The following is a 26751-nucleotide window of genomic DNA, read 5'->3' as shown; positions in this document are numbered from 1 at the left end:
GGGACTTAACAACCGTTTTTCACGCTTACGACCGCTGCACCATCCTCCCCACGGTCCTGTGTTCAAAATTCGGACGCTTGGCCCTCGGTTTATATTGACGGTCGCGGTGTGACCTGTCTTGACAACCGGGGAAGCCAGGTTAATTTTGCAACCTTGACCCCTGCAGCGATTCCCTTAACAACGGTGGCAAGGCAGGTCGCAACACGGGACAAACCTGCCTTAACCTGTCTCGCTTAGCGACAGACCTGTTGAGCTCCGTTGTGGCCGTGGGGAAGAAAGACCCTGCCGGTCTCCTTCACGTGTACAAACAGACTTCAGAATCGCCCCCTCCCCAATACCGTGAGGCGCAAGGATCTCCCCACAACCCACTCCTCTTAGTCAGAGCCCAGAGACCCATAACTCGGGTCTCTTTGCTCCCTCCACCAAGGGGGGGGCACTGTGTGTGTGTGAGAGGGAGACAACCCCGGCCCCTTTTGCCCCCCATTCTCCCTGCGCCTCCCCCCCGTATACCCACCCATCCTCTTTCCCCGGCGGGGCTGCCTCCCCCCTGGCCAGTCCCCCGGAGCATCTCCCATGATCCCCGGCTGTATCCCCCAAGGGCCGGCCGGCCGCCCAGCGCTGACAGGCACGCAGCCCCTTCCCGGACCTGCAGCTCCGCCGGCAACACTGTAGCGAGGTCCGGCGGGCTATCCCAGCCCCAGGTCCGGCCAGCAGAGCGGAAGGTTCGCCGCCGCGTCGTCCGGTCCCCGCCGGCCCTGCGGCTCCCGGGCCGCCTGCCCTGCCCTGCCCTGCCGGCTCCGGCTGAGGGAGCCCCGCGGGCGGGCGGGCGGGCGGGCGGCCAGGCGGGCCCGGCTCCTCCTCCCCCGCCTCCGCCGCCTCCTGGCCAGGCAGGCGAGCAAGGAGGCAGGCAGGCAAGCAAGCAGCCCCTCGGCCCGGCCCGGCCCTGCTCGGCTTCGGCGGCCGGTGAGCGCGGGCGACGAACGAGCGACCCAGCGAGCGAGCGACCCCCGCTGTTGCTGGGAGACCCGCCGGGCAGCCCCCGCCATGCCGCTGCTCTTCCTGGAGCGCTTCCCCTGGCCCAGCCTGCGCGTCTACGCGGCGCTCAGCGCCCTGGCCCTGCTGGGCTGCCTGCTCAGCGCCTACAGCGCCCTTCGCCAGGCCGAGCCCCCCGGCCCCGGCCGGCCCCCGCCCAACCCTGACGGGGACGCCCCGGCCCTTGAGCCGCCGCCGCTCGCGCCGGGCCCCGGCCCCGGCCCCGCCGCGCTGGACGTCACCTACTACCTGCTCTCCGACGGCCTCTGCGTCTGGGTGAGCCCCGGGGGCTGGGGAGGAGGGCGGACTCTGGGTCCCATGATCCCCAGCTGGGGGAGAGGTATAGGAGCCCAGGGGGATGGACTCTGGGTCCCCTAATCCCCAGCTGATGGGGAACGGGTATAACAGCCTAGGGGATGGACTCCAGGGCCCCTAATCCCCACCTGGTGGGGGGAGAGGTATAGGAGCCTAGGGGGATGGACTCCAGGGCCCGTAATCCCCAGCTGGTGGGGGGGCAGAGGTATAGGAGCCTAGGGGGATGGACTCCGGGTTCTCTAATCCCCAGCTGGTGGGGGGGGCAGAGGTATAGGAGTCTAGGGGGATGGATACTGGGTCCCCTAATCCCCAGCTGGTGGGGGGGAGAGGTATAGGAGCCTAGGGAGATGGACTCCAAGTCCATAATCCCCAGCTGGCAGGGGGGAGTATAGGAGCCTGGGGAGGCAGGGAGGGTGCGCCTTCCGGAGATTGGCCTGCCCTCCTAGCACAACTGGGCACTCCTGGAGAGGATTGAGTGGAGTCTGATTCCCATGGTCCCCAGCTGGGAGGACTGGGTGATAGGAGGGGTGATTTGAGAGCTCAGAAGCAGATTCTCAATGCCATGTTCCCCAGCTAGCAGGAGGGGGGCATGGGTAGGATGGTCTCTGGCGGTGTCAGTAGGGAGCATCTTCTGGGGGTGACCCTCATTATGCCTAGATAGCAGGACTGGGTGCTCTGGGTTCCTTGGGACTCCAGCTCCCGTGATCCCCAGCTGGAAATATTGAACAATAAGAGGGGTGATTCGAAAGCCTTAGGCATGGACTCTGACTCCCATGTTCCCTAGCTGCTAGGAGAGGGCAATGGCAGGGATAGTTCATCAACTTTGGGGGACCTCTTTGCCCCCCTGCGTGGGAGTGTCCCAATTCTAGTTTCTTCTACCCTGGCCAGCGTCTTCAGGGAAGATGGGCACTATAGTCCCATCCTTAGCCAACTCGGCTGGCAGAAGAGGCAGCTGCTGAAGGACTCCCTCCTCATCAATGGGATTGGGGGATGGGCCTTCAGAGAACATTGTTTGGCACCAGCATTTGGAGAGCTCCATCCTCCTCTGCTGTCCAATTTTTGGGGAATTGTAGTCAAAAGCATTGGATGGACTTACCTCGCTGTCAAAGGACCCATGCCTACTCTTCTTTCCCATCTGTACAACAAACAGAGAGAGTGATGACAGTTGTGGGTCAGTCTCATTTGGAGAAGCCCTGTCATCCGAGGCCAGCATAGACCGGGAGGATGGCATTTGTCCAAAGAGGCCCTTATCTCCTAGCCATGTTGGGAAAATTGGGCCAATAGCACAATTGTGGGGCCAGTGTGTCAGTCAGGAAGTAAAATTAGGACAGGGAGGGGAAATGTGAGCTGGTCAGACAACACATGAAAGCAACCCTGTGTAGGTTGGATTGAGTGGGAGGGATCTCCAGAAAGCTCTGGGCGAGAAGAATAGGAAGCTTCCCAGGTCTAGGTGGGCTTTGGGTGATGTGTGGGTAGAAGATGTTTTCTGGGGTCCGTGTAGTATGATAAAGAAAATTGTGGAAGATGTTGTTGTTGTTAGTTGCGAAGTCGTGTCCGACCCATCGCGACTCCATGGACAATGTTCCTCCAGGCTTTCCTGTCCTCTACCATCTTCTGGAGTCCCTTTAAGCTCATGCCTCCTGCTTCAGTGACTCCATCCACCATCTCATTTTCTGTCGTCCCATTCTTCTCTTGCCCTCAATCTTTCCCAGCATAGGGCTCTTCTCCAGTGAGTCCTTCCTTCTCATTAGGTGGCCAAAGTACTTGAGGTTCAACTTCAGGATCTGGCCTTCTAAAGAGCAGTCGGGGTTGATCTCGTCTAGGACTGACCAGTTTGATCACCTTGCAGTCCAGGAAAAGATATAAGGGCCTAAAGAACTGGGGGAGAGGGGGCATTGGAGTTGCTTTGAAGTCAATGTGAAGAAGAGTTGGGGTGCAGGCATAATTCTTAACCTGGGATGAACAGCTGGATGCCCTCCAGGGGTTTTTGGATTGCAGCTCCCATCACCTTACGGTGGCGAAGTGGCTGGGATTTGGGTAAGTTACAGTTTTTAAACCTGAGGTTATCCTTGGCATGAACGCCATTCAGGTGTGATGGACAAATCCTTGAGTTTGCTTAGAACACGGGTGTCCAACTCGCCACGTCACGTGACGTGTCGCGACGTATCGCGACTCTTTGCATTGCTGGCAATGGGGTGGACATGGTTTCGGTATAATGAAACCGGCCTGCGGACCGGCAGTTTGACACCCCTGGCTTAGAAAGAGATCTTGGTTTCCAAGACAGATCATTCTGGGGTTTCTGCCTCTCAACAGGTTGCTTTAAAAAGGCCTTGATGGGTTCTGCATAATTTAGAAAGGCTAGAGCAGGGCTCTTCAAACTTGGCCCTTTTATTACTTGTGGACTTCAACTCCCAGCTTGAGAAACATACTGTGTTAGAGATTAGTATTAGTGCAGTACTAGAATTCTTGAATGATATTTTAGCCGATCCTGCTCTGTAAAGTCTGTGGCCAACTGCAGAATCATCAAATGTTTTTGAAGAAATAAGGTGATACTTCATTTGATTTCATGTTCTTGTCTTGCATATCTTGCCAATATGTAAGAATTAGGGGATTTATGGACGAGGATTGTGAACAGAAGTCCCTCTATTTGCAGAATCATTTTCTTTAGGATGGTTTTGGGATCCTTTGGTAAATGTCAGCTATTGTTTTTGAACTTCACTCTGCAAGGTTTTGTGTGAAGGGTTCTCAGGTTGCAAGAAATAATGGTTAGGATGAATGACTTGCTTATGTGTAGCTGAATTAGTCAGATCTACTTAAAAATCTATTTTGGCTTGTATCAGATTTTTTCATTATGTGACTTCTGTTGTTTTACATGTACGTGGAGTGAAAACATTAAGCCATGTCATATTTTTAACTCCAGAATAAACCACTGAATATGTAATTAAAACCTAGATGGTGACTCGGGTGTTACGGATAAATGCCATAAAAATGACAGACAAGAAGGTGTATGTCTACAGTGTGCAATCAGAATTACAGCTTCTTATTAATTACTTGATTCTCATAACTACGGATTAGCCTTTGTTTGAAATCTTTTGACTTTAAATAATGAAGTGTGTGTTAATGTGTCTTTGTTCTTTGCTTTGTTTGCTACACATCATTTTGATTACAAATTTTGAAGAGATGTTATATTAATGTTAGTAGTTGTGGGTTCCCATCTTCCACAGCCTGCATATGCGGCTGTTGGCTGTCCTAAGTGGGTGTTACATTTTGTCCCAAGTAAATCTGAGTTTTAGGACACTTTGGTACTCTTGTTCTTTTTGAGATTCAGTTTACAGATGAGCTGTTCTGTTCTGTTCTGTTCCATTCCATGTTCTGTTCCATTCTGCTCCGCTCCAAACAGAATAACAGAACTGGAAGGGACCTTGGAGGTTTTCTAATCCAACATCATCATCATCATCATCATAATAATAATAATGATGATGATGATGATAAAGTTGGAAGGGACCTTTGAGGTCATCTAGTCCAACACCCTGCTCAGGCAGAAAACCCTATACCATTTAAGACAAATGACTGTCCAATCGCTTCTTAAAAACCTCCAGTGATGGATTCTATTCTATTCTATTCTATTCTATTCTATTCTATTCTATTCTATTCTATTCTATTCTATTCTATTCTATTCTATTCTATTCTATTCATAGTGAGATTCTGTTGTATTCAAAGTTGCTTGATAGTGAAATGGGTGGGACATAAAATTAATACATAACAATTCTAATTCTAGTTCTTTTATTTTATTTCCCCCCAGGTGTTGGTGAATACAGCCTGTTGCATTCTGATGTTGATTGCAAAGCTAATACAGACCACTGTTTTTGGTCCCCTCCGTGTTAGTGAAAGGCAGGTAAGGAATGATGGTTTGGCATGACCATTAAGTTTAATGAATGTTGAATGATGGGTGAATTATATTCATTAAATTCATGTTCTTTAATGTGCATCACCTATTTTTATTATCTGAGCCCATGAGAGCAAAATTTTTAATTTTTAGGTGCAATTCCACCCCCCCTGAAAATTATTCAAAAACAGCTACTCAGTATGTTTTATCTTTTTTTAAAATGTATTATATGTTCAGAAAGAAAGTAGTATGCTTCAATTTTAGAATAAACCTTAAGTGAATTACGCATGACTATCCCTCTGCAGTTTAATTAAACATCCATTCACCAATTAGTGACCCAATTATAGCTTATCCTTTTGCATAATAGTTCACACTGTGTGGGGTGCCCTTTGAATAATTCAAGAATAATGACTATCTGTGCAAATCTCTTTTTCAGCATCTCAAGGACAAGTTTTGGAACTTTATCTTCTACAAGTTTATTTTTATTTTTGGGGTGTTAAATGTCCAAACCGTAGACGAAGTGGTCATGTGGTGTCTCTGGTTTTCTGGACTTGTCTTCTTACATCTCATGGTCCAGCTGTGCAAAGACAGGTTTGAATATGTAAGTTTATTTCTCTACATATCTGGGCAAGCAATAGGGGATCTCCAATTTGTCACTTTGATATTTGAGGTGCAAGAATCACTTTTCTTTTGTGCATGAAATGGGCCACAAATTTGGGTGCCCTGCCAAAAAGCTAGAATAGAGTAATGGAGCTGGGTCTTTAGTGCAAACCCTACTTTGATCTCCTGTTCTGGTTGTGAAAGTTGATTCTTTGCAGGGGATACAGACTGTGTCACATCTAGGCTCAGAACCCTTGTTACCCATTGGTGGCTTTTAAAGAGACAGAGGATTACTCAATGTGTTGAGATGCCATAATAATGAATAATACATCTAGAGCTGCCCAGAGTAAATTGCAATATTTCTCAAACCCTGGAAACTTTCAGATTGAAACTAACTTGAAACTATTCACCAGATCTCCTTAAAGGCAAACTATGGGGGGTGTTGTTCTGAATCTTCTGAATAGTCTCAGCTGATGGCCATTTTCTAACTCATTTGCTGGTATTTTCCAGCTGTCTTTTTCGCCCACCACGCCGTTGAACAGCCACATTCGAGTCCTGACGCTGCTGGTTGTCATGTTGCTTTCCTGCTGTGGCCTCGCGGTGGTGTGTGGCGTCATCGGCTATACCCACGGCATGCACACGCTCTCCTTCATGACTGCGGAGGTGAGATTCCTGGTTAAATCATGTATCTTTTAGGCTTTCTGGTTTATCAGGCGTCGTCATGCACGCGGTGTGTGTGTGTGTGTGTGTGTTACATTTATTTTTGTGTCTTTAGCCAGTACAGGTAGTCCTCGACGTAACGACCACAGTTGAGCCCAAAATATCTGTGGTTAAGTGAGACATTTCTTAAGTGAGTTTTGCCCCATTTTACAGTTGTTAAGCGAATCACTGCAGTTGATAATCTAGTAACCCGGTTGTTAAGTGAAGCTGGCCTTCCCATTGACTTAGCTTGTCAGATGGTCGCAAAAGGGGATCACATAACCCTGAGACACTGCGACCGTCGTAAATGTGAGTCAGTTGCCAAACGTCCAAATTTTGATCACGTGATCATGGGGCTGCTGCAATGGTCGTAAGTGTGAAAAACGATCATAAGTCACATTTTTCAGTGCCGTTGTAACTTTGAACAGTCAGTAAACAAACTGTGGTAAGGCAAGGACTTCTTGTATATGCTGGAAATTGGTTTTTTCATATGGTTAAGTAGCCAGCATAGATAATTTGTGACTTAACAACCATTCGTATTGCACCCATTCAAAATTACAACCGGACTGAAGTGACTTACAACCATTCCTTGTACTTATGACTCTTACGGCTTTCCCCGTGGTCATGTGATCACGGTTCGGCCACTGGGCAGCTGGCATGTGTTTAGCGTGTTTGCAGCATCCCACGGTCACATGATTGCCAGTTGCGACGTTCCCAGCCAGCTTCCAACAAGCCAAGTCCACAAGGGAAGCCAGATTTGTTGAACAACTGTGCAATTTGCTTAATGACCAGGGCCAAAAAAGGTTATAAAATTGGGTGTGTTTCGCTTAATTCAGGCCCTAATAGTGGACTACCTGTGAATCCCTCTCGTTACTGTATTTTGCTCCATGCTTGAGTGAATTTAGTCATGGTCTGTTGAGCGGAGCTCAAACAGCAGGGATCGGAATCATATCGGAAGACCTAGGCTAGGATTAGACCACCTTGGCTCTTTTATGACTCGTGGAGTTCAACTCCCAGAATTCCTGAGCCAGCCATGCTGAGGGAAAAGGGAGAGGTTTCCAAGCTGAGCCAGGCTGGCTCAGGAATTCTGGGAGTTGAAGTCCACCACTCATGAGGGGGCCATAGTTCCCCCATGCTGGTTCAGGGATTCTGGGAGTTGAAGTCGGCAAATCATGAAGGAGCCAAGCTAGCTCGTTTTCAAGAACAAATTTGTCTGCCTTTCTTAACCTTGTTTTTAATATAATCAGTTCAGGATTGCAGCATTCGCAAGCTAGGAATGTTCTCCTCCCAAACCTTTTCCCATAATCACAGGAGGCCTACACTTCAACGTTTAAACTCTCACCCTTATAATTATGTAATTATAATTAAAATTAATACCCAACATTCCTTGGCCTATCGTTCTTTGAATAGCCGCCACATTTGACCTACCAAGGTTAAAAGGTTTCAATAGATTTATAGGCTATTTATTAGCGTGGCCTCCCTTTCTACAAGCTACTATAGTCCTTTGATTCTTTATTTGACACATACCCCCAAAAATCTATAAAGAGTTTGGATTGTCTGCATTGGGATTGGCAATTTCCAGCTTCCTGGTTATGAAGTTGGTTATGATGCAGACGGTTCTCCAGCTCGGCTTTACCAGTCAACCGGAGACCTTGTCTATTTTGGCCCCTCGGCTTGATTGACAGGACCCGTTAAATACCTGCGTCCTTTTCCAGTGGCATCACATTCCTTTCTTGTGTTCAGTGTGTCATTGTGATGACCCTCAGGCCTTTTTTGGGCATCAGGATAGGCCTGGCAGAGATTCTGAGTAGCAATGGATTGTTCTGAACGGCATGTTATTCAATTTAAAAGGGTTAAAAAAAAAAAAAAAAGATATAGAGGTCATCCTTGATTTACAACAATTCATTTAGTGGCCAAAACTACAACTACACTGAAAAAAAGTGACTTATGACTGTTTTTTTCACACCTACAACCGTTACAGTGTCTCCATGGTCCCATGATCGAAATTCAGATGCCTGGCAACTGATTCGTATTTATGACGGTTGCCGTGTCCCTGGATAATGTGAAGGCCATAAATGGGGCAACATTCACTTAACAAATGTCTCACTTAGCAACGTAAATTTTGGGCCCAATTGTGGTCGTAAGTTGAGAACTACCTGTGGTTCTGCAGTTTGTATTTTGAGCCTGTCTTTCAAAGGATTTGCAAGCTTTTCCTGTTTAGCAGAGTTAACAAATATTCAGTTTCCTCTTTCAAGTTACTTAATACAACAATCATTTTCTGTTACCCATTACTCATCCATTTTACCTATTTACTTTCCTCTTGTAACTCGTCCATGGATCCAGCATTAAGTTTCTCTCTAAAACACACTGAATTAAAAAAAAAAAAAACATTCTGCAAACTGTCCTGCGGCTGTAAACTAATAAAATCTTGAACTGGTATTGCTTATCATAACTTAAGCAGGCTTTTGTGAGCAGAGTTGAAGTTTTCCTTTGAAGCAACTTCAGGTAATCCTTGACTTACAACCATTTGTTTAGCAACCATTCAAAGTTGTAAGGGCCCTGGAAAAAGAGACTTAGGATTAGGGGACCGGAGGCCAAAACAACCTGCCTCCAGAAGCAGTGAGTGCTCCAACACTGGATGTTTTTAAGAAGAGACTGGACAGCTATTTGTCTGAAATGGTATAGGGTTTCTTGCCTGAGCAGGGGGTTGGACTAGATGACCTCCAAGGTCCCTTCCAACTCATCATCATCATCATCATTATTTAAAAAACGGTTGCTGGAATTAAGTATGTCTAGTCTAAAGAAAAGAAACAGGGGTGACATGATAGCAGTGTTCCAATATCTCAGGGGTTGCCCCAAAGAAGAGGGAGTCAAGCTGTTCTCCAAAGTGTCTGAAGGTAGGACAAGAAGCAACAGATGGAAACTAATCAAGGAGAGAAGCAACCTAGAACTAAGGAGAAATTTGCTGACAATTAAAACAATTAACCAGTGGAACAACCTACCTCCAGAAGCGGTGAATGCTCCAACACTGGAAGTTTTTAAGAAGAGACTGGACAACCATTTGTCTGAAATGGTATAGGGTTTCCTGCCTGAGCAGGGGGTTGGACTAGATGACCTCTAAGGTCCCTTCCAACTCTGTTATTCTAGTCTTTTGACTGGGTCTTCGCATGTAGGACCAGCATAGAACCTCATGTTCATGTGATCAAAATTCGGGCATTTAGCAACTGGTATTTACAATAATTACAGCATTCCGGGATTACGTGATCACCTTTTGTGACCTCCTCAGCTGGCTTCCTGACAAGCAAAGCCAATGGGGGAAGCTGGGTTCATTTAATGACCACACAATTCATTTAACAAATGCAGTGGTTCACTTAACAATTGTGGTAAACAGGTTGGACATGACTCCGCCTTGCTGAGCAACATAATTTTTTTTTCATCTCGTCTTATATCTCTGTTCAATACTTCCAAGAACTAAAATAAACAATGCTTGCCTTGTCTGTTTTTGGTATCTCACAGGGCTTTGTCAGTTCCCCATTAACAACTATTTGTGCTTCCTGCGAGGTAGAACTCAATCTTGCCCATTTAATAAAATTGTCTCCAAAAATTTTTTCTTACAAAAACAAAGCTACTCTGATATTTTGGGCTGGTTTTTTTGTTCAGAAGAAAACTGCAAGTGTCCAAGATCAGGGAGACATGTATATAATTTCTGTAACTTAATCTTTTTGTGATCTTGGCCACTGCCAATTGTGGAATGTGGAAAGAATATTTAAACTCGTAGGACAGGAAAAACCATGTGCTTGTTTTTGTGGCAACTGCTCAAGCTTCAGAGTATGATCAGTGAATTTTTTTTGTCCCCTCCAGTCCCTGCTTGTTACCGTAAGAACCGTGCACGTGATTTTACGGTAAGTACGATATCCACGTTGAACCGGTTGTGTAGGATTTCCTTCACAACATGGGCGTGACCCCAATATCAGACTGTCATTCGTTTGGCCTAAGGATGAGGGCGGTTATTTTGTCCTCGTCGTTTTGTTCTGGTTAACTTTCCCTTTGTGAGCTTGCAAGTAATTATCAACACCTTCCAGAAATGCAATAAAAGTGAGTTTTGCAACGTAAAAAGGAGTCATTCAAATGTAAAATGTGAAAAATAGGACTAGTGGCGTTCAGCATACCTGCTGGGGAATTGTGGGGGTTGAAGCCCATGTATCTTAAAATTGCTAAGATTGGGAAACGCTGGTTCAGCGTATTGTGGAAATCCAAGAACTTTCTTATTTGGTAACTAGGTTAAGTTTCTTGTAGAGATAACGCCAATGGGGCGTAGCTGAAAATGGATATAATACAGGTCATCCTCAACTTACAAACATTTGTTTAGTGACCAGCACTGAAAAAAGTGACTTATGACCGTTTTTCTCACTTACGGTCCTCACGGTCACCTGATCAAATTCAGAGAGCACCCAGGACCCCCCCCCATTTCAACTCAGAGCTACAAATATTCTCCTTTATTGATATTAGCCGATTTCTGCTGTTGCTCTCTTCCACATGGAACTGACAGGGGAAATCAATTCAGGATTTCTCTTTCACCCAGTTACATCATTCATCTCTGGGATCTGAATCACGAAGGCACCTGGGAGACCAAAGGCACCTATGTTTATTACACCGATTTCATCATGGAGCTGATGCTGCTGTCCCTGGATTTGATGCATCACATTCATATGCTGGTATAAAAGTTTAATAAATTGTTTCGTGCGTCCCACATCAGGCAGATGTGATGCGGGGCCAGCCTTTAGAGAATGCAGAGCGTCTACGGCAGCTCATCTCGGCCAAGTCGCCACAGGACAGCTAACGGTGGGACAAGAGTGAGGTTAATATTGAAGAAGTAGTGGAACAGAATCATTAAAGGATGCCAAAGGAGGGAGAAAATGAAATGTGAATGACAAAAATTAAAATAATGTTTTAATTATTTTAAATAATTGAATTGTTGAATTGCCCCACAGCAAATTGTCCCGTGGTCAGTTGCCCATGGCGATGTGTCCCCAGCAAATTGGCCATAGTGAGTTGGCTGTGGCAAGTTAGGATAGAATAGGATAGGATAGGATAATTAGGATAGGATAGGATAGGATAATAGAATAGAATAGAATAGAATAGAATTAGAGTAGAATAGCATAGCATAGCATAGAATAGAATAGAATAATAGAATAGAATAGTATAGAATAGAATAGAATAGAATAGAATAGAAATATAGAATAGCATAGCATAGAATAGAATAGAATAGAATAGAATAATAGAATAGAATAGAATAGAAATAGAGTAGAATAGCATATCATATCATAGCATAGAATAAAATAGAATAGAATAGAATAATAGAATAGAATAGAATAGAAGAATAGAGTAGAGTAGAGTAGAGTAGAGTAGAGTAGAGTAGAGTAGAATAGAAATAGAGTAGAATAGAATAGAAATAGAGCAGAATAGAGCTGGAAGGGACCTTGGAGGTCTTCTAGTCCAGCCCCCTGCTCAAGCAGGAGACCCTATACCATCTCAGACAAGTGATCGTCTAGTCTCTTCTTAAAAATCTCCAGTATGGAGCGCCCACGATTTCTGGAGGCAAGCTGTTCCACTGGTTAATTGTCCTCACCATCAGGCAGTTTCTCCTTAATTCCAGGTTGCTTCTCTCCTTGATCAGTTTCCAACGGTTGTTTCTCGTCCTGCCCTCTGGTGCTCTGGTGAGCAACCTGAACCCCTCTGCCTTGTGGAAGCCCCTCAGATACGGAAACACTGCTATCATGTTTCCCCTATTTCTTCTTTTCTTTAGACTAGCCAAGCCCAAGTCCTGCAGCTGTTCTTTGTATGTTTTAGTCTCCAGGCCTTTGATCATCTTAGTTGCTCTTCTCTGAATTTTTTTCCAAACTCTCAACATCTTTTTTGTGATATGGTGACCAAAATTGATTGCTTCTTTTCTTTAATCAGAGCAATCAATTTAGCCATCTCGGCTAACTCCCCTCAACCTCTGCAACCATTCATCCATTTCCTTTTATTTTGGGGCATAAAGTATCTGTGTCCTTGAAGAAGGTTTGACTGGGCATCGTCAAATAATTTTCTTTTCTGTATTTGTGTTCTTTCTCTTGCAACGGCGATTTGCTTTCCTGCTCTTCTTGGGAAAAAATATATTTGGAAGCTGTTTGGCAACATCTGGTTGTCGATGGCCAGTCTGGTGATCTTTATGCAGCTGCGCTACCTGTTCCATGAAGTTCAGCGCAGACTGCGGCGCCATAAGAATTACCTGCGGGTGGTTGGAAACATGGAAGCAAGGTGAGTCTGTTCCTTGAATTCTAGAGCGAGAAGCCTGGAACCCCCCAGCTTGGGGCCTTGCATGTCTTATATTCATGCTTTTGGGGGGAATTGGGATGACCTTCATCATAACTGCAAAATAATTATAATACAACACAATATTCTTTATCAGCCAAGTGTAACTAGCCACACAAGGAGCTTGTCTCTGGTGCATCAGCTGTCAGCGGGCATACAAGCAACAAAGTGATAAATCATAAGATACCAATAGGAGAAGGTGATAGCAAAGATGAGGATGTCCCAAAGATGCTTTTTCACGAGGCAACTGGACTTTCTTGTTTTTCTTTGAAGATCGTTTGCACCTCAATAACTCAATAATCATCCAAGAAGCTTCTTTATCTCTGAGCTGAAGAAGCTTGTTGGATGAGAAGCAAAATATCTTCAAAGAAAAACAAGAAAGTTCAGTTGCCTCATGGAAAAGCATCTTTGGGACAACTATGACCTGGATGACTGAGAATCTCCATAGGCAGGAAAGATGAGAAGGATAGTAATAATAATAATAATAATAATAATAATAATAATAATAATAATAATAATAATAATAATAATAATAATAATAAAAAAACATCCACGCAGTGACATTGATAGACTTTATCTACCAAGGCAAATAGGTGGGCGTGGAATGCTACAAGTACATCAGATGGTTTGTCTTACTACAGCATGCCTTTATTTAGTGAATTACAGGTAGGCCTTGACTGACAACCTTTTGTTTAGTGATCACTCAAAGTTATAATGGCTGGGGACCAGTCCTCACCCTTGCGATCATCGCAGCATCCCCATGGTCATGTGATCAAAATTTGGGCACATGGCAGCTGGCCGGCACTGACAATCATTGCAGCATTCTGGGATTTCTTGATCGCCCTTTGCAATCTTCCCAGCCAGTTACCGACAAGCAAAGTCAACGGGGGGAAGTTGGATTCGCTTAAGGACTGCACGATTTGCTTAACGACTGCAGCAATTTGCTTAATTAACTATGGCAAAAATGGTGATATCATCTGGTGTAACTCACCCAAAAACCTGCCTTGCTTAGCAAGTGAAATTTTTTTCCCAACTGTGGTCGTAAGTCGAAAACTGCCCGTAGCTGACAGTCCAGCTCACCCTGGTGTCACGTCTCTCTTTCCTAGGTTTGCGGTGGCAACTCCTGAAGAATTGGCCTCCAACAACGATGACTGTGCTATTTGCTGGGATTCCATGCAGGCCGCCCGGAAGCTCCCTTGCGGCCACCTCTTCCATAAGTAAGTCCTGGGGGGGGGGGGAACACAAGGCAGGATAGAATAAGTTGCCTGCTCTCCTCACGAAATGCCGATTGGCTGCCATTTCATCCATGGCAATAAAACTTCAGCTGAACTTCTCAGCACTGTTGTGAGTCTTGATAAGCTTAACGGCATACACCGAATATAAATAAATCAGGATGACGATTTATTTGCATGATTACATTGGTCGTCCTAAGTATCTCCAAAATCAGATTGGGGTACCCTGTAAACCTGATATCTGAACGTTGTTTCTTTGTATTTACCAAATATGTACGTATTTTATTACTGTATTTTCTTTTATCTCTTGCCCTAGAGTTAGATCCTGTATTTTATTTTTTATTTTTTTTGATAACGTTCATAAGACTAATCGATATATCATCTGTTTTGTCTGTTTGTCCATCCATTCAAAAATCATTTATTGTATTATGTACTTTCACCAAATTTTCAGCATTCTCGCCTCCAAACCTTGGAAGATTTCCCTATTCTCAACTGAAATCTTACAGAACATTGATAATTTTGGACTAAAATGTTGCAAGGTTTTGTTGTTTTTTAATCTGAAATATTTTGGAAGTTTGGGCAGGAACATTGAGATATGAGATTTGGCCACTTAATATTATGTGTTTTAATGGGTCTCCTGTCACCAGTGAAAGTCTGAGTTTTTGGGAAGGTTTTGTGTGACTTGGCCGAAATTGCCATTCCTGTGTGTTGTGTAAACCCAACCTTAGTATTTGAAGTCAGCAAGATTGTGTGATTTTGATGGATGCTTCTCCTGCTTTTCCCATTCTGGTCTCAAGGCCACTTTGTTGTCATTCATTGCAAGCTGCGCCACAAATATTTGCCGGTGTTTTAAGCAGGATCTAATAAGATAATTACTCTCTACTTGCCAGCATTTGCGTTCCCTTGAGTAGCCTGCCCCCGCCCCTTCAGCCTTGTTTTTCCGTGTACCTTGAAAGGAATTATTTCTTTCCTTGGGAGATAAACTTAATTTAGGAGAAGAGCAGGCAGAGCCGAGGGTGGAGTTAAACAAGTCATGAGCCTAGAGTCATTACGTTCCCACAAATGGTCCAAGTCCAACCCTTCTTGAATTCCATGGACCTATATCTGGTGCCAGTTTAGTACTAAACTTATTCTTGTGTGTAGGCTTGAGCAATAAATCTCAACTGAAACTCAACATATGGTCCTGATCCTTTGCCCCTGATACTTAGGGCATCATTTCTATCTTTGTCATAATGAATCAAGTGTGATGTTTAGCTTTATTAAATCTCTCGGTCTCCATAGAGTTGAGGGTGGAGAATACAGATTGTCCTTGATATACAACTGCAATTGACCCCAAAATTACGGTTGTAAGTTGTTGCGATGGTAAGTTGAGTCTGTCAAGCCTCGAAGAACACGTATGCTGTTTCAGCCACGGTTGCTTCTTAGCTTGCCTACGAACTTGGGGGGAGATGAGGGGAGAATGGTATGCAGACTTCTGATATCAAGAGTCCATGAGAACCAAGGACTTTCAAGATTTGTTTACTGAGAACTAAAAACTTTATCTCATAATAATTATCTGGCTTCATTATTCATAAGCCGGAGTTTGAAACTCATAACTGACTTTCTCATCTCTATAGCTACAGCTATAGATTGGTTTCCAATTAAAAAAAAAAAGATTTTGACCATCTACAACAGAATATCCACAGCAGAACTGGACAAGCTTTGATCATAGAAGGAAAAAAGTCATGCATAATGTGATGACGATAGTGTTGGTGATGAGGATGATGGATCATTTACATGTTTGATTGCTTCCTTGGTGATGACAAAAACAAACCTAGAACATTAGGACTGGAAGGGACCTTGGGGGTCTTCCAGTCCAACCCCCTGCTCAAGGCAGAAGACCTTATACCATCCCAGTCAAATGGTTGTCCAGTCTTTTTTAAAAACTTCAGCAAATTTCAGGAAATTTCTCCTCACTTCAAGGTTGCATCTCTCTTTGACAAGCTTCCACCCATTACTTCATTGTCCTGCCCTCTGGCACTGTGGAGAACAAGTTAATCCTGTCTTCTTTGTATATAATATTTTATTAATTTTCTGCTATTACAATTCCTTAGTGCTTAATGAACAACGTGTTGTCTGGGTTAATTTATTATGTTTAGTAATACCAATTAAGTTCTTACTCTCTGTCCCATTTTTCCAACTGTTGATAAAATAGGTCCCATGTTTGATAATACTTTTTATATTCTTGTTCATTAATTCTCAGTGTAAGTCTATCCATTTCCGCACAGTCCAGCATTTTCTTAATTATCTCTTCCTCCCATGGTGTTTTTTTTCATTTTTCCAGTGCTATGCAAATACAATCCTCACTGCCAATCCCCTTTTCTTTGTGACAGCTGCTCAAATACATGGTAGTCCTCGACCTAACAACCTAAGAATTGACCCCAGAATTTATGTTACCAGGCGAGAAATTCGTTAAGTGAGTTGTGCCCCATTTTACAACATTTCTTGCCACATTTGTTAAGCGAATCACGGCAGTTGTGAAATTAGTAACACGGTTGTTAAGTGAATCTGGCTTCTCCGTTGACTTTGCTTGTCAGAAGGTCACAAAAGGGGATCATGTGACCCCGGGGAGGCTGTGACCATCATAAATATGAGTCAGTTGCCAAGTGTCTGACTGTGACTGTAGGGATGTTGTAATGGTCAGAAGTGTTAAAAATGCTCAAAAGTCACTTTTTTCACTGGTGTTGTGACTTAGAATGCTCACAAAATGAACTGTTTTAAGTGGGGGATTATCTGTACTGGAAGACAGTTATTGTGTCTGCTCTGATCCTTCTCTTCGATAAACTAGAGCAGGGGTAGGCAACCTTGGCTCTCTTATGACTTCTGGACTTCAACTCCCAGAATTCCTGAGCCAGCCATGCTGAGGTTTCCAAGCTGAGCCATGCTGGCTCAGGAATTCTGGGAGTTGAAGTCCACGAGTCATAAAAGAGCCACGGTTGTCTACCCCTGAACTAGACATTTCCACCGTGGCTCCCTCAACCGTTCATCACAGAAACATTTCTTTCATTACGAACAAAGACACATATACAGATATTAGTAAACCAAAGAATCTTTAATACCCCACAGACAGGCAAGACACCAGAATATAAACTGACAGCAAGTGGCTCTCCTTACTACGTAGCACTGATGATGTTACCTAGTTAGGGTCATGAAACCTCTGCAAGAAAACCAGCAAGCTCTTACAAACATTCCTTTCATTCTCTAGTCTAAGGAAATCCATGTAGGTTTTTCTCTTCCTTCTTAGCTCATGCCTGCGCTCCTGGCTCGAGCAGGACACCTCTTGCCCGACCTGTAGGATGTCCCTGCACATTGCAGACCACCAACAGGCTCCAGAGGATCACCAGAGGGAGAACCTGGATGAAAACCTGCCCCCTGTGGCAGCAGCCGAAGGAAGGCCTCACCTCAACCAGCACAATCACTTCTTCCACTTCGATGGTGAGTTCACGTCCTCCGGTATCTTCACTGGCCTGAAATATCTGGGCGGTTGAGAAGATTCGGCAGCTTAACTTAACGTGCATCTGGTGAAGAGTTGTGGGGCATTGACTCACAAATATTTGGTCTGACGGGAAAATATTCCAGAAGGGGGGACCATTTATGATATAAGCATTCTTAGGATGGTTTCATACATGCAATACTCCATGACCTAAAGGTCTAGGGAAATGGCCAGACCTTGATAGACTTCCTAAAGCTCAGCAGAGTTGGGAACAACCCTTTGTTTTACATTAAGTTTCTTGAACATTGACTGATCTTTAGCTAAATAAGTGTTGGCATGCCGTACGTGAACCTGTGTGGAAAACCACAGAGAGGACAAGGAAGGGGAAGGGTCCTTCACAGATCTTCTGGTTTCTCTTCTCCAGGGTCTCGCATTGCTAGCTGGCTCCCAAGCTTTTCGGTCGAGGTGATGCACACCACAAACATCCTTGGGATCGCTCAGGCCAGCAACTCTCAGCTCAACGCCATGGTGAGCCCTCCCCCCCCCCCAGTTTATATTTTGTTGCTGTAAAGAAATCCTGTCTGTAGCGTCATCCATTTGGGGGGCCTCCAAAAGTTAGCCCCTCTCTTATAGCCTAAACGTTTACAAACTATCGTCCATTGCTGTGGAATAAATGATGGAGAGAAAAAGATTTACCTCGCGACTGGGGAATTCCACACACCTGAAAGTGACTGAGATTGAGAAATATTGGGCCAAATACAGGTAGTCCTTGAACTTAACGATCACAATGGAGCCCGGAATTTCTGTGGCTAAGTGAGACAGTTTTAAAGTGAGTTTTGCCCACTTTTACGATCTTTTTTTTTTTTGCAACAATTATTAACTGAATCACTGCAGTTGTTAAGTTAGCAGCATGGTTGTTAAGTGAAACTGGCTTCCCCATTGACTTTGCTCGTCAGAAGGTCGCAAAAGCTGATCACTTGACTCTGGGATGCTGCAACCGTCATAAGTACAAGTCAGTGGCCAAGTGTCCGAATTTTGATCACATGACCGTGGGGTTGCTGCACTGGTCATAAGTGTGAAAAATGTTCACAAATCCCCCTTTTTTTTCAGTTGTAACTTTGAATAGTCACTAAACGGACTGTTGTAAAGTCATAAAAAAATGCCGATCTGGATGGTTGGAGATTTTTGTCAGCTGATGTAATTCCTGAGCAATTTTGGCGTGGTTTTCCTAGGCCCATCAAATCCAGGAGATGTTCCCCCAGGTTCCTTACCACCTCATTCTCCAGGACCTGCAGCTGACCCGCTCGGTAGAAATAACAACCGACAATATTTTAGAGGGACGCATCCAGGTGCCTTTCCCAACACAGGTGGGTCCAACACAACAGACTATGAACTGGGCAAGATACTTGGGCGGGGGGAGTTCAAGGGCACTGCACTTTTCTGGACATGGAGCTCCGACGGCATTCCCGGGATCTCTTGGAGTGCCTCTCCCTGCTTAAGGGGTCCCAGCTGTGAGTTGCTCCTACACCCCGGGGCCTTTCCTTTCCAAATCCTCTCCAAGTCCTCCTTCAAGCCCTGGAACGTCTCTGGCTTCTCCTGCCCCTTCTCCCTGGTGCGGCTTTCACTTGGCGCTGCTACATCTGTCACCACTGTCTTGTGATCCTTGTCGTTGTCTACTATCTATATGGTCTTCTGTCAGTCTTTCTATCATCTCTCTCTCTCTCTCTCTCTCTCTCTCTCTCTCTCTCTCTCTCTCTCTCTCTTTCTCATTTATTTGTTTATTTATTATGAAATTTCTTTTCTGCCCATCTCATATTCAATGTCTCTGGGCAGCTTATAGCAGACAACATTGAAACGTTAAAAACCATTACAATCAAAAATCATAGAACACACTGGATAAAATCATTAACAAATAAAATCATTTAGCACCATCTATCATTTCTCTCTCTCTCTCTCCCTCTCTCTCTCCTATCGTCTCTCTGTCTCTCCATCCATCCATCCATCCATCCATCCATCCATCCATCCATCCAACCAACCAACCATCTCTCTCTCTCTCTCTCTCTCTCTCTCTCTCTCTCTCTCTCTCTCTCTCTCTCTCCCTACCTACCTACCTACCTACCTACTTTTATCATCTATCTAATCTACCTACCTACCTACCTAATCTATCTAATCCATTCCCCCCCCTCAAAATACAGTATATATAATTCAGGAATACTGTGTGCATTCTGCACCACAGATATTTTGAAAGATTAGCTGGATTAAAACTGCACCCTCTGAATTCCCAGTTCCTTTGTTAGGATGGTTCACAAGCACGTGGAAGGTCTTTAAAAGTCTGTGTGGTTTACTCCATCCATTTGGAATTGTTTTGTGTGGTGGCGTATTGTCAAACCTGGTTGGGATGAGCTGTGTGGAGTCTTTTCTATTCTACCTAGTCAACTCACCTAGTCAATCCTGAATGTTGTTGGGTTTGATTAAAAGAACAAAGTGTTTTTGGAGTAGGGTGAAAATTACTTTTCATATTATTCCATAGTCATAGGCCTTGGCAAAAAAAAAAAAAACCCTCTGAATTTCCTATTGTCAGGGATATGAAATTGAACATATAACGCTGAAGCTTTAAGACAATACAATTGTTGTCCAAAAGATATAGGGAACAAAATCATCAAATAACTGCCAGATATTCTTTTCAAAGGAAGATGATTTTGTGGATTGATTTCTTCAAGCTGTGGTGTGTCCATGTGTCTTATTTGTGTTATCTTGTTTAACTGGTAGATAGATGTGTGTAATAACCATGTAAGAAGCTACCATAGAGTTGTGACATAATGTAATGGTATGCGAGAAAGAGGTTATGGAGGTGGGGAAAGAGATGCTGGCTAGGAAATGATCAGATAAGAGAGGGCATAGCCCGCAGCTCTAGAGTGGATGGAGCAAGAGGCTCAGAAGGGACCTTTGCCAGTTTCTCAGGCTCTAAAAGAGACAGTAGCAGATTTGTACTTTCAAACTTGCACAATTCTGTTAATGTAGCCTTACAACAAAGTAGAATTAACTCATCTGGTTTCCTGTCTGGTCTACTTGGTAACAGTGAGTATTTACAGTTGTAAAGACCACACAAGCTTTTAAAGACCTTCCATGGGTTTGTGAACCATCCTTACAAAAGGAACTGGGAATTCAGAGGGTGCAGTTTCAATTCAGCTAATTCTTCAAAATGTCTATGGTGCAGAATGCACACAGTATTTCCTGAATTATACATTAGACCAGTGGTGGCGAACCTATGGCATGTGTGCCAGAGGCGGCACTCAGAGCCGTCTCTGAGGGCACACGTGCCGTCACCCCAGCCCCGCCTCCCCCCGTGGCCCTTCCTCACCAGCAGCCCCCCTAGAGGAAAGTTGCCCCCCCTGGGCAGTGTAGCCAAGAACATAGCTGGGAAGCAGGGACAAGACTCCGGCCTTGTGCCCCATAGCGTGCAGATGATGCTGCGGAGTGTGGGCTGCCATGGCGCTGCAGGGTTGCCTGGGCAATCTGCAGCAGGCCATGGAGGCAGTGTGTGGCCCTGAGGGTGGGCAGGGCAGGGGGTGGACAGGGGCGGAACAGGTAGGGCGGGAGGTGGAGTGGGGGCGGGGCGGGTTTTGGGCACTCGGTCTCTAAGAGGTTTGCCATCACTGCATTAGACAGACAGATGATAGATAGATAGATAGATAGATAGATAGATAGATAGATAGATAGATAGATAGATGAGAGATAGATGAGAAACAGGTAGCTAGATGAGAGAGATGAAGAGGGAGAAGGAGGAGATAGATAGATAGATAGATAGATAGATAGATAGATAGATAGATAGATAGATAGATAGAAGTCTTTATAGCCTTGCAAGTCTGATAAATGACTTATTAATCTTTATGAACTATAAACTTTATAGTTTATAAAGATGAATGTGCAAATACAAATATATATTACTTCCCACAAGGAAAAAAAGTAGAGATGGTTGAATTCCCTCTTTATTTAAAATAAAGAATATATCTAATATTGTTTCCACTTGGAAACCACTTCTAGATTTTGTGCTTGAAATGGAAAAAAAATGAAATTTTGGGTTTTGCTGATTAAATAGGTTTGTTGTTATAGAAATGGCTCGTACATATTAGATAAAAGCAAAAATTTGAGGCTGTAATGTTATTATCTTTTACTCTGCTAAAAAGAGTCAGAAGTCAATGTTTTTCTTTTCTTTTTTCCCTTTTTTCCTACCTACACTTCTTTTTTTCCACCCCTAGTTCCCCATTATTTTCATTTTTCTTTTGTGTTTTCTATTCTGATAAACTAATAAAATTTGAACAAAAAAAATAATAATCAGTCCGTGTTCTCCATGGCCTTGGGATGGGAGCTTCAGCAGGATCCATTATGCAACTTTAAGTGCTTACAAAAAAGGAAGTTTTCATGTTTTCCATATCAGTTAATTATGTTTTTTTTTTTAAAAAAAAAAACGATGCACAGCGTTCTGACAGTATCCGACCAGCTTTGAACAGTCCTGCAGAAAGGCAGAGTACCGATCAAGAAGAAGCTGAGGAGGACATGGAGGTAATGTGGGAAAAAAAGGATGTAATAAAGAGCTGTGGTGGCGCAGTGGTTAGAATGTAGTATTGCAGGCTAATTCTGCCCACTGCCAGCAGTTCGATCCTGACCGGCTCAAGATTGACTCAGCCTTCCATCCTTCTGAGGTCGGTAAAATGAGGACCCAGATTGTTGGGGGGCAAAAGGCTGACTCTGTAAACCATTTGGAGAGGGCTGTAAAACACTGTGAAGCAGTATATAAGTCTAAGTCAGGGGTGGGCAACCTTGGCTCTTTTATGATTCGTGGACTTCAATTCCCAGAATTCCTGAGCCAGCCATGCTGAGGAGAAAGGAAGAGGTTTCCAAGCTGAGCCATGCTGGCTCAGGAATTCTGGGAGTTGAGTCATAAAAGAGCCAAGGTTGCCTACCCCTGGTCTAAGTGCTAGTGCTGTTGCCCTTCCTTCTATCCATCCATTCATCCTTAGAGGGCTAAGATAGGGCTGTAAAGCACCGTGAAATGGTATATAAGTCTAAGTGCTATTGCCCATCCATCCATGATGTGCAGTGGTTAGAATGCAGTAGTGCAGGCTGACTCTGCCCACCGTCAAGGAGTTCAATCCTGACCAGCACCAGGTTGACTCAGAATTTCCATCCTTCCGAGATTGGTAAAATGAGGACCCAGATTGTTGGGGGGCAAAAGGCTGACTCTGTAAACTGCTTAGACAGGGCATCAAAGTACAATGTGCTTTGATGCGGTATATAAGTCTAAGTGCTATTACAATTGCTATCTGTACAGAGAGAGTTTTCTCTGTAGCGAATTGGCTGAACCAATTCCTTCAGGACAGGGATGCACACTTTTTACAGCTTTTTACAATGTTCCCCCCCCCCCCCGTGTGTGCATTTTGTTACCAACTGCCAATTTCCGTCCGTAAGAAACGTGTTGACCGAATTCATAAACGAACAAATGCAAACGGCCCTTGGTTTTCTTTTCTCCCTTTCGCCCTGCCTGGCAGATGGCAAGGATCCTGCTTGAGCTCAGTTCAAGGCTGGAAGACACGGCGGCATTTAATGAAGCGGAAGCTGCTGAGACGGAGGACTTCGAGGTGAGAGGCAGCCGTTTCTCCAAGTCGGCTGATGAGAGGCAGAGGATGCTGCTTCAAAGGAAGGAGGAGCTGTTGCAACAAGCACGCAGGTTTGTGTCTGGAGGAGGCTCTGGGAAAGTTGGGATATTTTCTCCCCCGTGGTTCCCCCAACCACAGGCCATACACAACATTTACAGAGCCTTCCTTTCCTGAAAGATCCATTGAGAAGATTTAGCAAAAAAGAACTAGAGGCACGTTTGGATATTTTGATACTACTGTGTGATTGTTTGATTCTGCTGTCACTAGTCTAGACCTTCCAACTCGGTTGTGCTGTAATTCTGTAAGGGTCTCCTGCTCGAGCAGGGGGCTGGACTAGATGACCTCCAAGGTCCTTTCCAACTCTATGATTCTGTAATTCTGGACTCTGCAGATGTCCTGTGTGTGTGTGTGTGTGTCTGAAGACCCTGTGCGCATCTCTCTCTTTGCCTATGGGAATTTGCCTGAGTGCTGAGCACAAGATGACAAGTAGTTCTTAATTTACAAGCATTCGTTTGGGTGACCGTTTAAAGTTACAACAGCACTGCAAAAAATAGTGCCAAATTTATATTGTTTAGCGAGAATTTGTTACGTGAGTTTTGTGTCCCCTTTTACGACCTTTCTTGCCACTGCAGTTGATAAGTTGGTAACCTGTTTGCTTAGTGCAAGGGTAGGCAACCTTGGCTCTTTTATGACTCGTGGACTTCAACTCCCAGAATTCCTGAGCCAGCCTGGCTCACCTTGGAAACCTCTCCCTTTCCCCTCAGCGTGGCTGGCTCAGGGATTCTGGGAGTTGAAGTCCACCAGTCATAAAAGAGCCAAGGTTGCCTACCCCTGGCTTAGTGAATCTGGCTTCCTCATTGACTTTGCTTGTCAGACACTATGACACTGCGACCGTCATAAAGACGAACTTTTTGCCAAGCATCTGAATTTTGATCACATAGCCATAGAGGAGGCTAGAAAGGCTGTAACTGTGAAAAACGGTCATAAGTCACTTCTTCCAGTGCCGTTGTTACTTTGAACGGTCACTAAAGTCGAGCACTTCCTGTAGTTGCTGATGTGTTGATTGAGCGCAGCCGAAAGACACTTTGTTCAACAAAGCGAAGTGGCAGGCAAGCCCAAGAGCGATCCCTGTAATGGCCACAAAAATCTCTTCCTGTTTTTCCAGGCGCTACCTTGACAAAAGCTCTGACGGTCCCATCCCGGATTTCTCCTCCCAGGCGGAAGGAGCAGCCTCCGACTCCCTCATTTTGCGACGCAGGATGTTGGCCGCCGCCGCCGAGCGGAGATTACAAAAACAGCATCCGTCCTAACGCCTCCGGCCCGCTGTTCCTTCCCCATCGGTAGCCTAGATAGTCATCCCTCGCTCTTCTTGCTGGGATCTCGTCCCGAGCTCAGCAAACCATGGGCGGCGCTGGGGACCAGGGATCAGGTTGGCTGTGCCTCCCAACTCTTGAAAAAAAAAAAAGCGCATGCGATCGCTCCTAAGTGTTTGGACGGCTGACCCCTTTCGCTTTTTTCTCGGGTTTCTTGATTTCTTTGAGGTTGGGTTTTTCTCTCTTTTTCTTTTTCAGGGGGCGCCTATCCCTACGTCCACCCTTGAGCAACTTTTCAAGCTTACTGTTGCAGGAAGGGGAGAGGAAAGAGGGGGGCACGCGTGTTTGTGGACTGTGTGAGTGACAGTCCCTTGCCAATATGACGTCCCCGTGAAGCTCTTTTGAGAAGTAGTGGAATAAGTGAGAAGTGAAGGGTTATATATTTTTAAAAGAAATGGTCGTCTCCTCCTCTTCCTCCTCCTCCTCCTCCCCCCCCTCCATGGCTGCTGGCTTTTTTCATCCCCAACCTATGCAGCATCATTTTGGTAAAGGAGACATTTCTGCAGGTTGGGAAGCAAAGCGTGCTAATGTGCAGCATCAGAGCAAACATTTTGCTTCTGTTTCAAAAAGACTCGAAGCATGATGTTCAGATTCCCTCCCCTCCTAGCCATGGAAAGTTTGATCACCTCTGGGTTGCTTTTCCCGAGAGGCAGGCAAGAAGATTCAGTTTAACTGTGGCTAGCATTCAACATTCAACGTGGAGGTAAATTGCAGAGAACCCCCTGCTGACTTTCAGAAGATGGCATTTCCTTACGACAGGCGGGGCAGCCTGCAGAATTTATTATTTTTTTTTAAGTGTACATTTCACAATAACGTTAGCTTGGTAAGATGTACAGGCTCAAAAGACTGGAGGGCTATTTGATACGTAGTTAGGTATGTTGCAGCAGTTCTCCAATCCTTAAATTGCTAGTAAGTATGTCGGAAGCCTTTTAGGTTTTGGGCTTCGTAAATATGTTTACAGTGCAAGGCAAGTCATTTTTAAGTGTTTCAGGAGAATCCCCTGTATCCAGAAAAAGCTCCAGTATTAATGAAAAAAAAAAGGAATTTCTTTCACTGCTAGATTTTTAGGACATTTAAAGGTGAATACCGTATAAGAAAACTGGACAGTGTTTAAGTGAGGATAATTTATTTCGATATACCCTTTGCAAAGCCTTATTTTTCAATGCTGTTTAAACTTTGGAAGGGGAAAAAATACAGACTCTTTTGTGGCTCAGTTTTTGCTCAGAACTCAGCTCTTCGTTTTTATTGTTTTAAAAAAGGAAAATAAAAACTCTTTGATCAGTGTTTGGAAAGGTTTCAGTTGTCTTTTTCTGCCCCTTTCGCTTCACACTTGCTTCCTACCGGTCAGTTTCACCTCAGGAAATCTTCTGAGCTCTACAGGTGAGTGTGTGTGAACATTCAGTGGCAAAGCTTGTGCAGTTGTCCCTGCAGAGAGTTGAGTTCTTTGCTGAAAGCAAAGCGTATTTCTGAATTTCCTACTGTGATGTGTTGACATTTTCATGTGAAGCGGCTTAACACTTCAGCACAAATTATGTTGGTTTTTTTTTTTTTTAATCTTGATGTAGCATTGTCCCACCACTGTGGGGGTATCAGCCCATCTTTTGTGACCTTTGCCCTCCTAAAACTAGGATTTCTTCTCATCATGGAGAGCTTGTCCATCTCTTAGTGATATAGTTTGTCAGACCTGCAACGAACTTAAACCTCTAAGTATGGCTCCATTTGTTGAGAAAGATATATTTTTATTAGAGATAAAGTGTATTGCAGTAATGCATAGCCATAACTGTGTGGCAAAATCCCTGTTATGCTTTCCCTTCCTTAATTGTCTTTCCTTTCCCACCTCAAGGTAACCAATTAAAATCTTGCAAGCTGTTCTCCTAGCGGTCAATTCAGGCATGCTCTGGTATGCTATTCCCTCCTTATTCCAACTGGGTGACCTTGAAGCAGCTTCTCAGAATGACACAGGACTTACTTTTGATTTCCCAATCATGCCCCCTTCCCCGTAACTAATTTCCTGTCAGAGAGAACAATTAAATCAGTGGAGCGACTTATCTCCAGAAGTTATGAATGCTCTAACACTGGAAGTTTTTAAGAAGAGATTGGACAGCCATTTGTCTGGAATGGTATAGGA

At 44.5% G+C, this 26751-nt stretch overlaps 1 protein-coding gene across 2 annotated transcripts; it reads left to right on the top strand.

Annotated features, from left to right (window-relative positions):
• Nucleotides 1-854: 854 nt before the first annotated feature.
• On the top strand, nucleotides 855-25909 carry AMFR (autocrine motility factor receptor). 2 transcript variants are annotated; one of them, XM_039353821.1, is made up of 14 exons: nucleotides 856-1308; nucleotides 5150-5242; nucleotides 5670-5834; nucleotides 6344-6496; nucleotides 10394-10434; nucleotides 11115-11247; nucleotides 12702-12835; nucleotides 13996-14106; nucleotides 17405-17595; nucleotides 18018-18121; nucleotides 18826-18960; nucleotides 22073-22156; nucleotides 23143-23321; nucleotides 24416-25909. In XM_039353821.1, the coding sequence occupies exons 1-14, from the start codon at nucleotides 1045-1047 to the stop codon at nucleotides 24558-24560; spliced, it is 1932 nt and encodes a 643-aa protein (XP_039209755.1). In that variant the 5' UTR covers nucleotides 856-1044; the 3' UTR covers nucleotides 24561-25909. The 2 variants fall into 2 exon arrangements, with proteins under 2 accessions (XP_039209757.1, XP_039209755.1); XM_039353823.1 differs by lacking the exons at nucleotides 10394-10434; nucleotides 11115-11247 and having other exon boundaries at nucleotides 855-1308.
• Nucleotides 25910-26751: the final 842 nt, after the last annotated feature.

The sequence above is a fragment of the Crotalus tigris genome, unplaced genomic scaffold (assembly GCF_016545835.1).
Source record: "Crotalus tigris isolate CLP2741 ecotype Arizona unplaced genomic scaffold, ASM1654583v1 scf7180000018525.42219311030:4301911, whole genome shotgun sequence".
NCBI lineage: Eukaryota > Metazoa > Chordata > Lepidosauria > Squamata > Viperidae > Crotalus > Crotalus tigris.
The sequence above is the reverse complement of the archived record's forward strand: the minus strand, read 5'-3'. Positions and strand labels throughout refer to the sequence as shown.

What these genes read in the sequence shown, in the direction of transcription:
- AMFR (XM_039353821.1), top strand. Translation starts at nt 1,045, where the DNA reads ATGCCGCTGCTCTTCCTGGAGCGCTTCCCCTGGCCCAGCCTGCGCGTC. An exon ending in AGGTGCCTTTCCCAACACAG is followed by an intron (nt 18,961 to 22,072) that starts GTGGGTCCAACA and finishes AACGATGCACAG; the next exon opens with CGTTCTGACAGTATCCGACC. An exon ending in AAGCTGAGGAGGACATGGAG is followed by an intron (nt 22,157 to 23,142) that starts GTAATGTGGGAA and finishes CCTGCCTGGCAG; the next exon opens with ATGGCAAGGATCCTGCTTGA.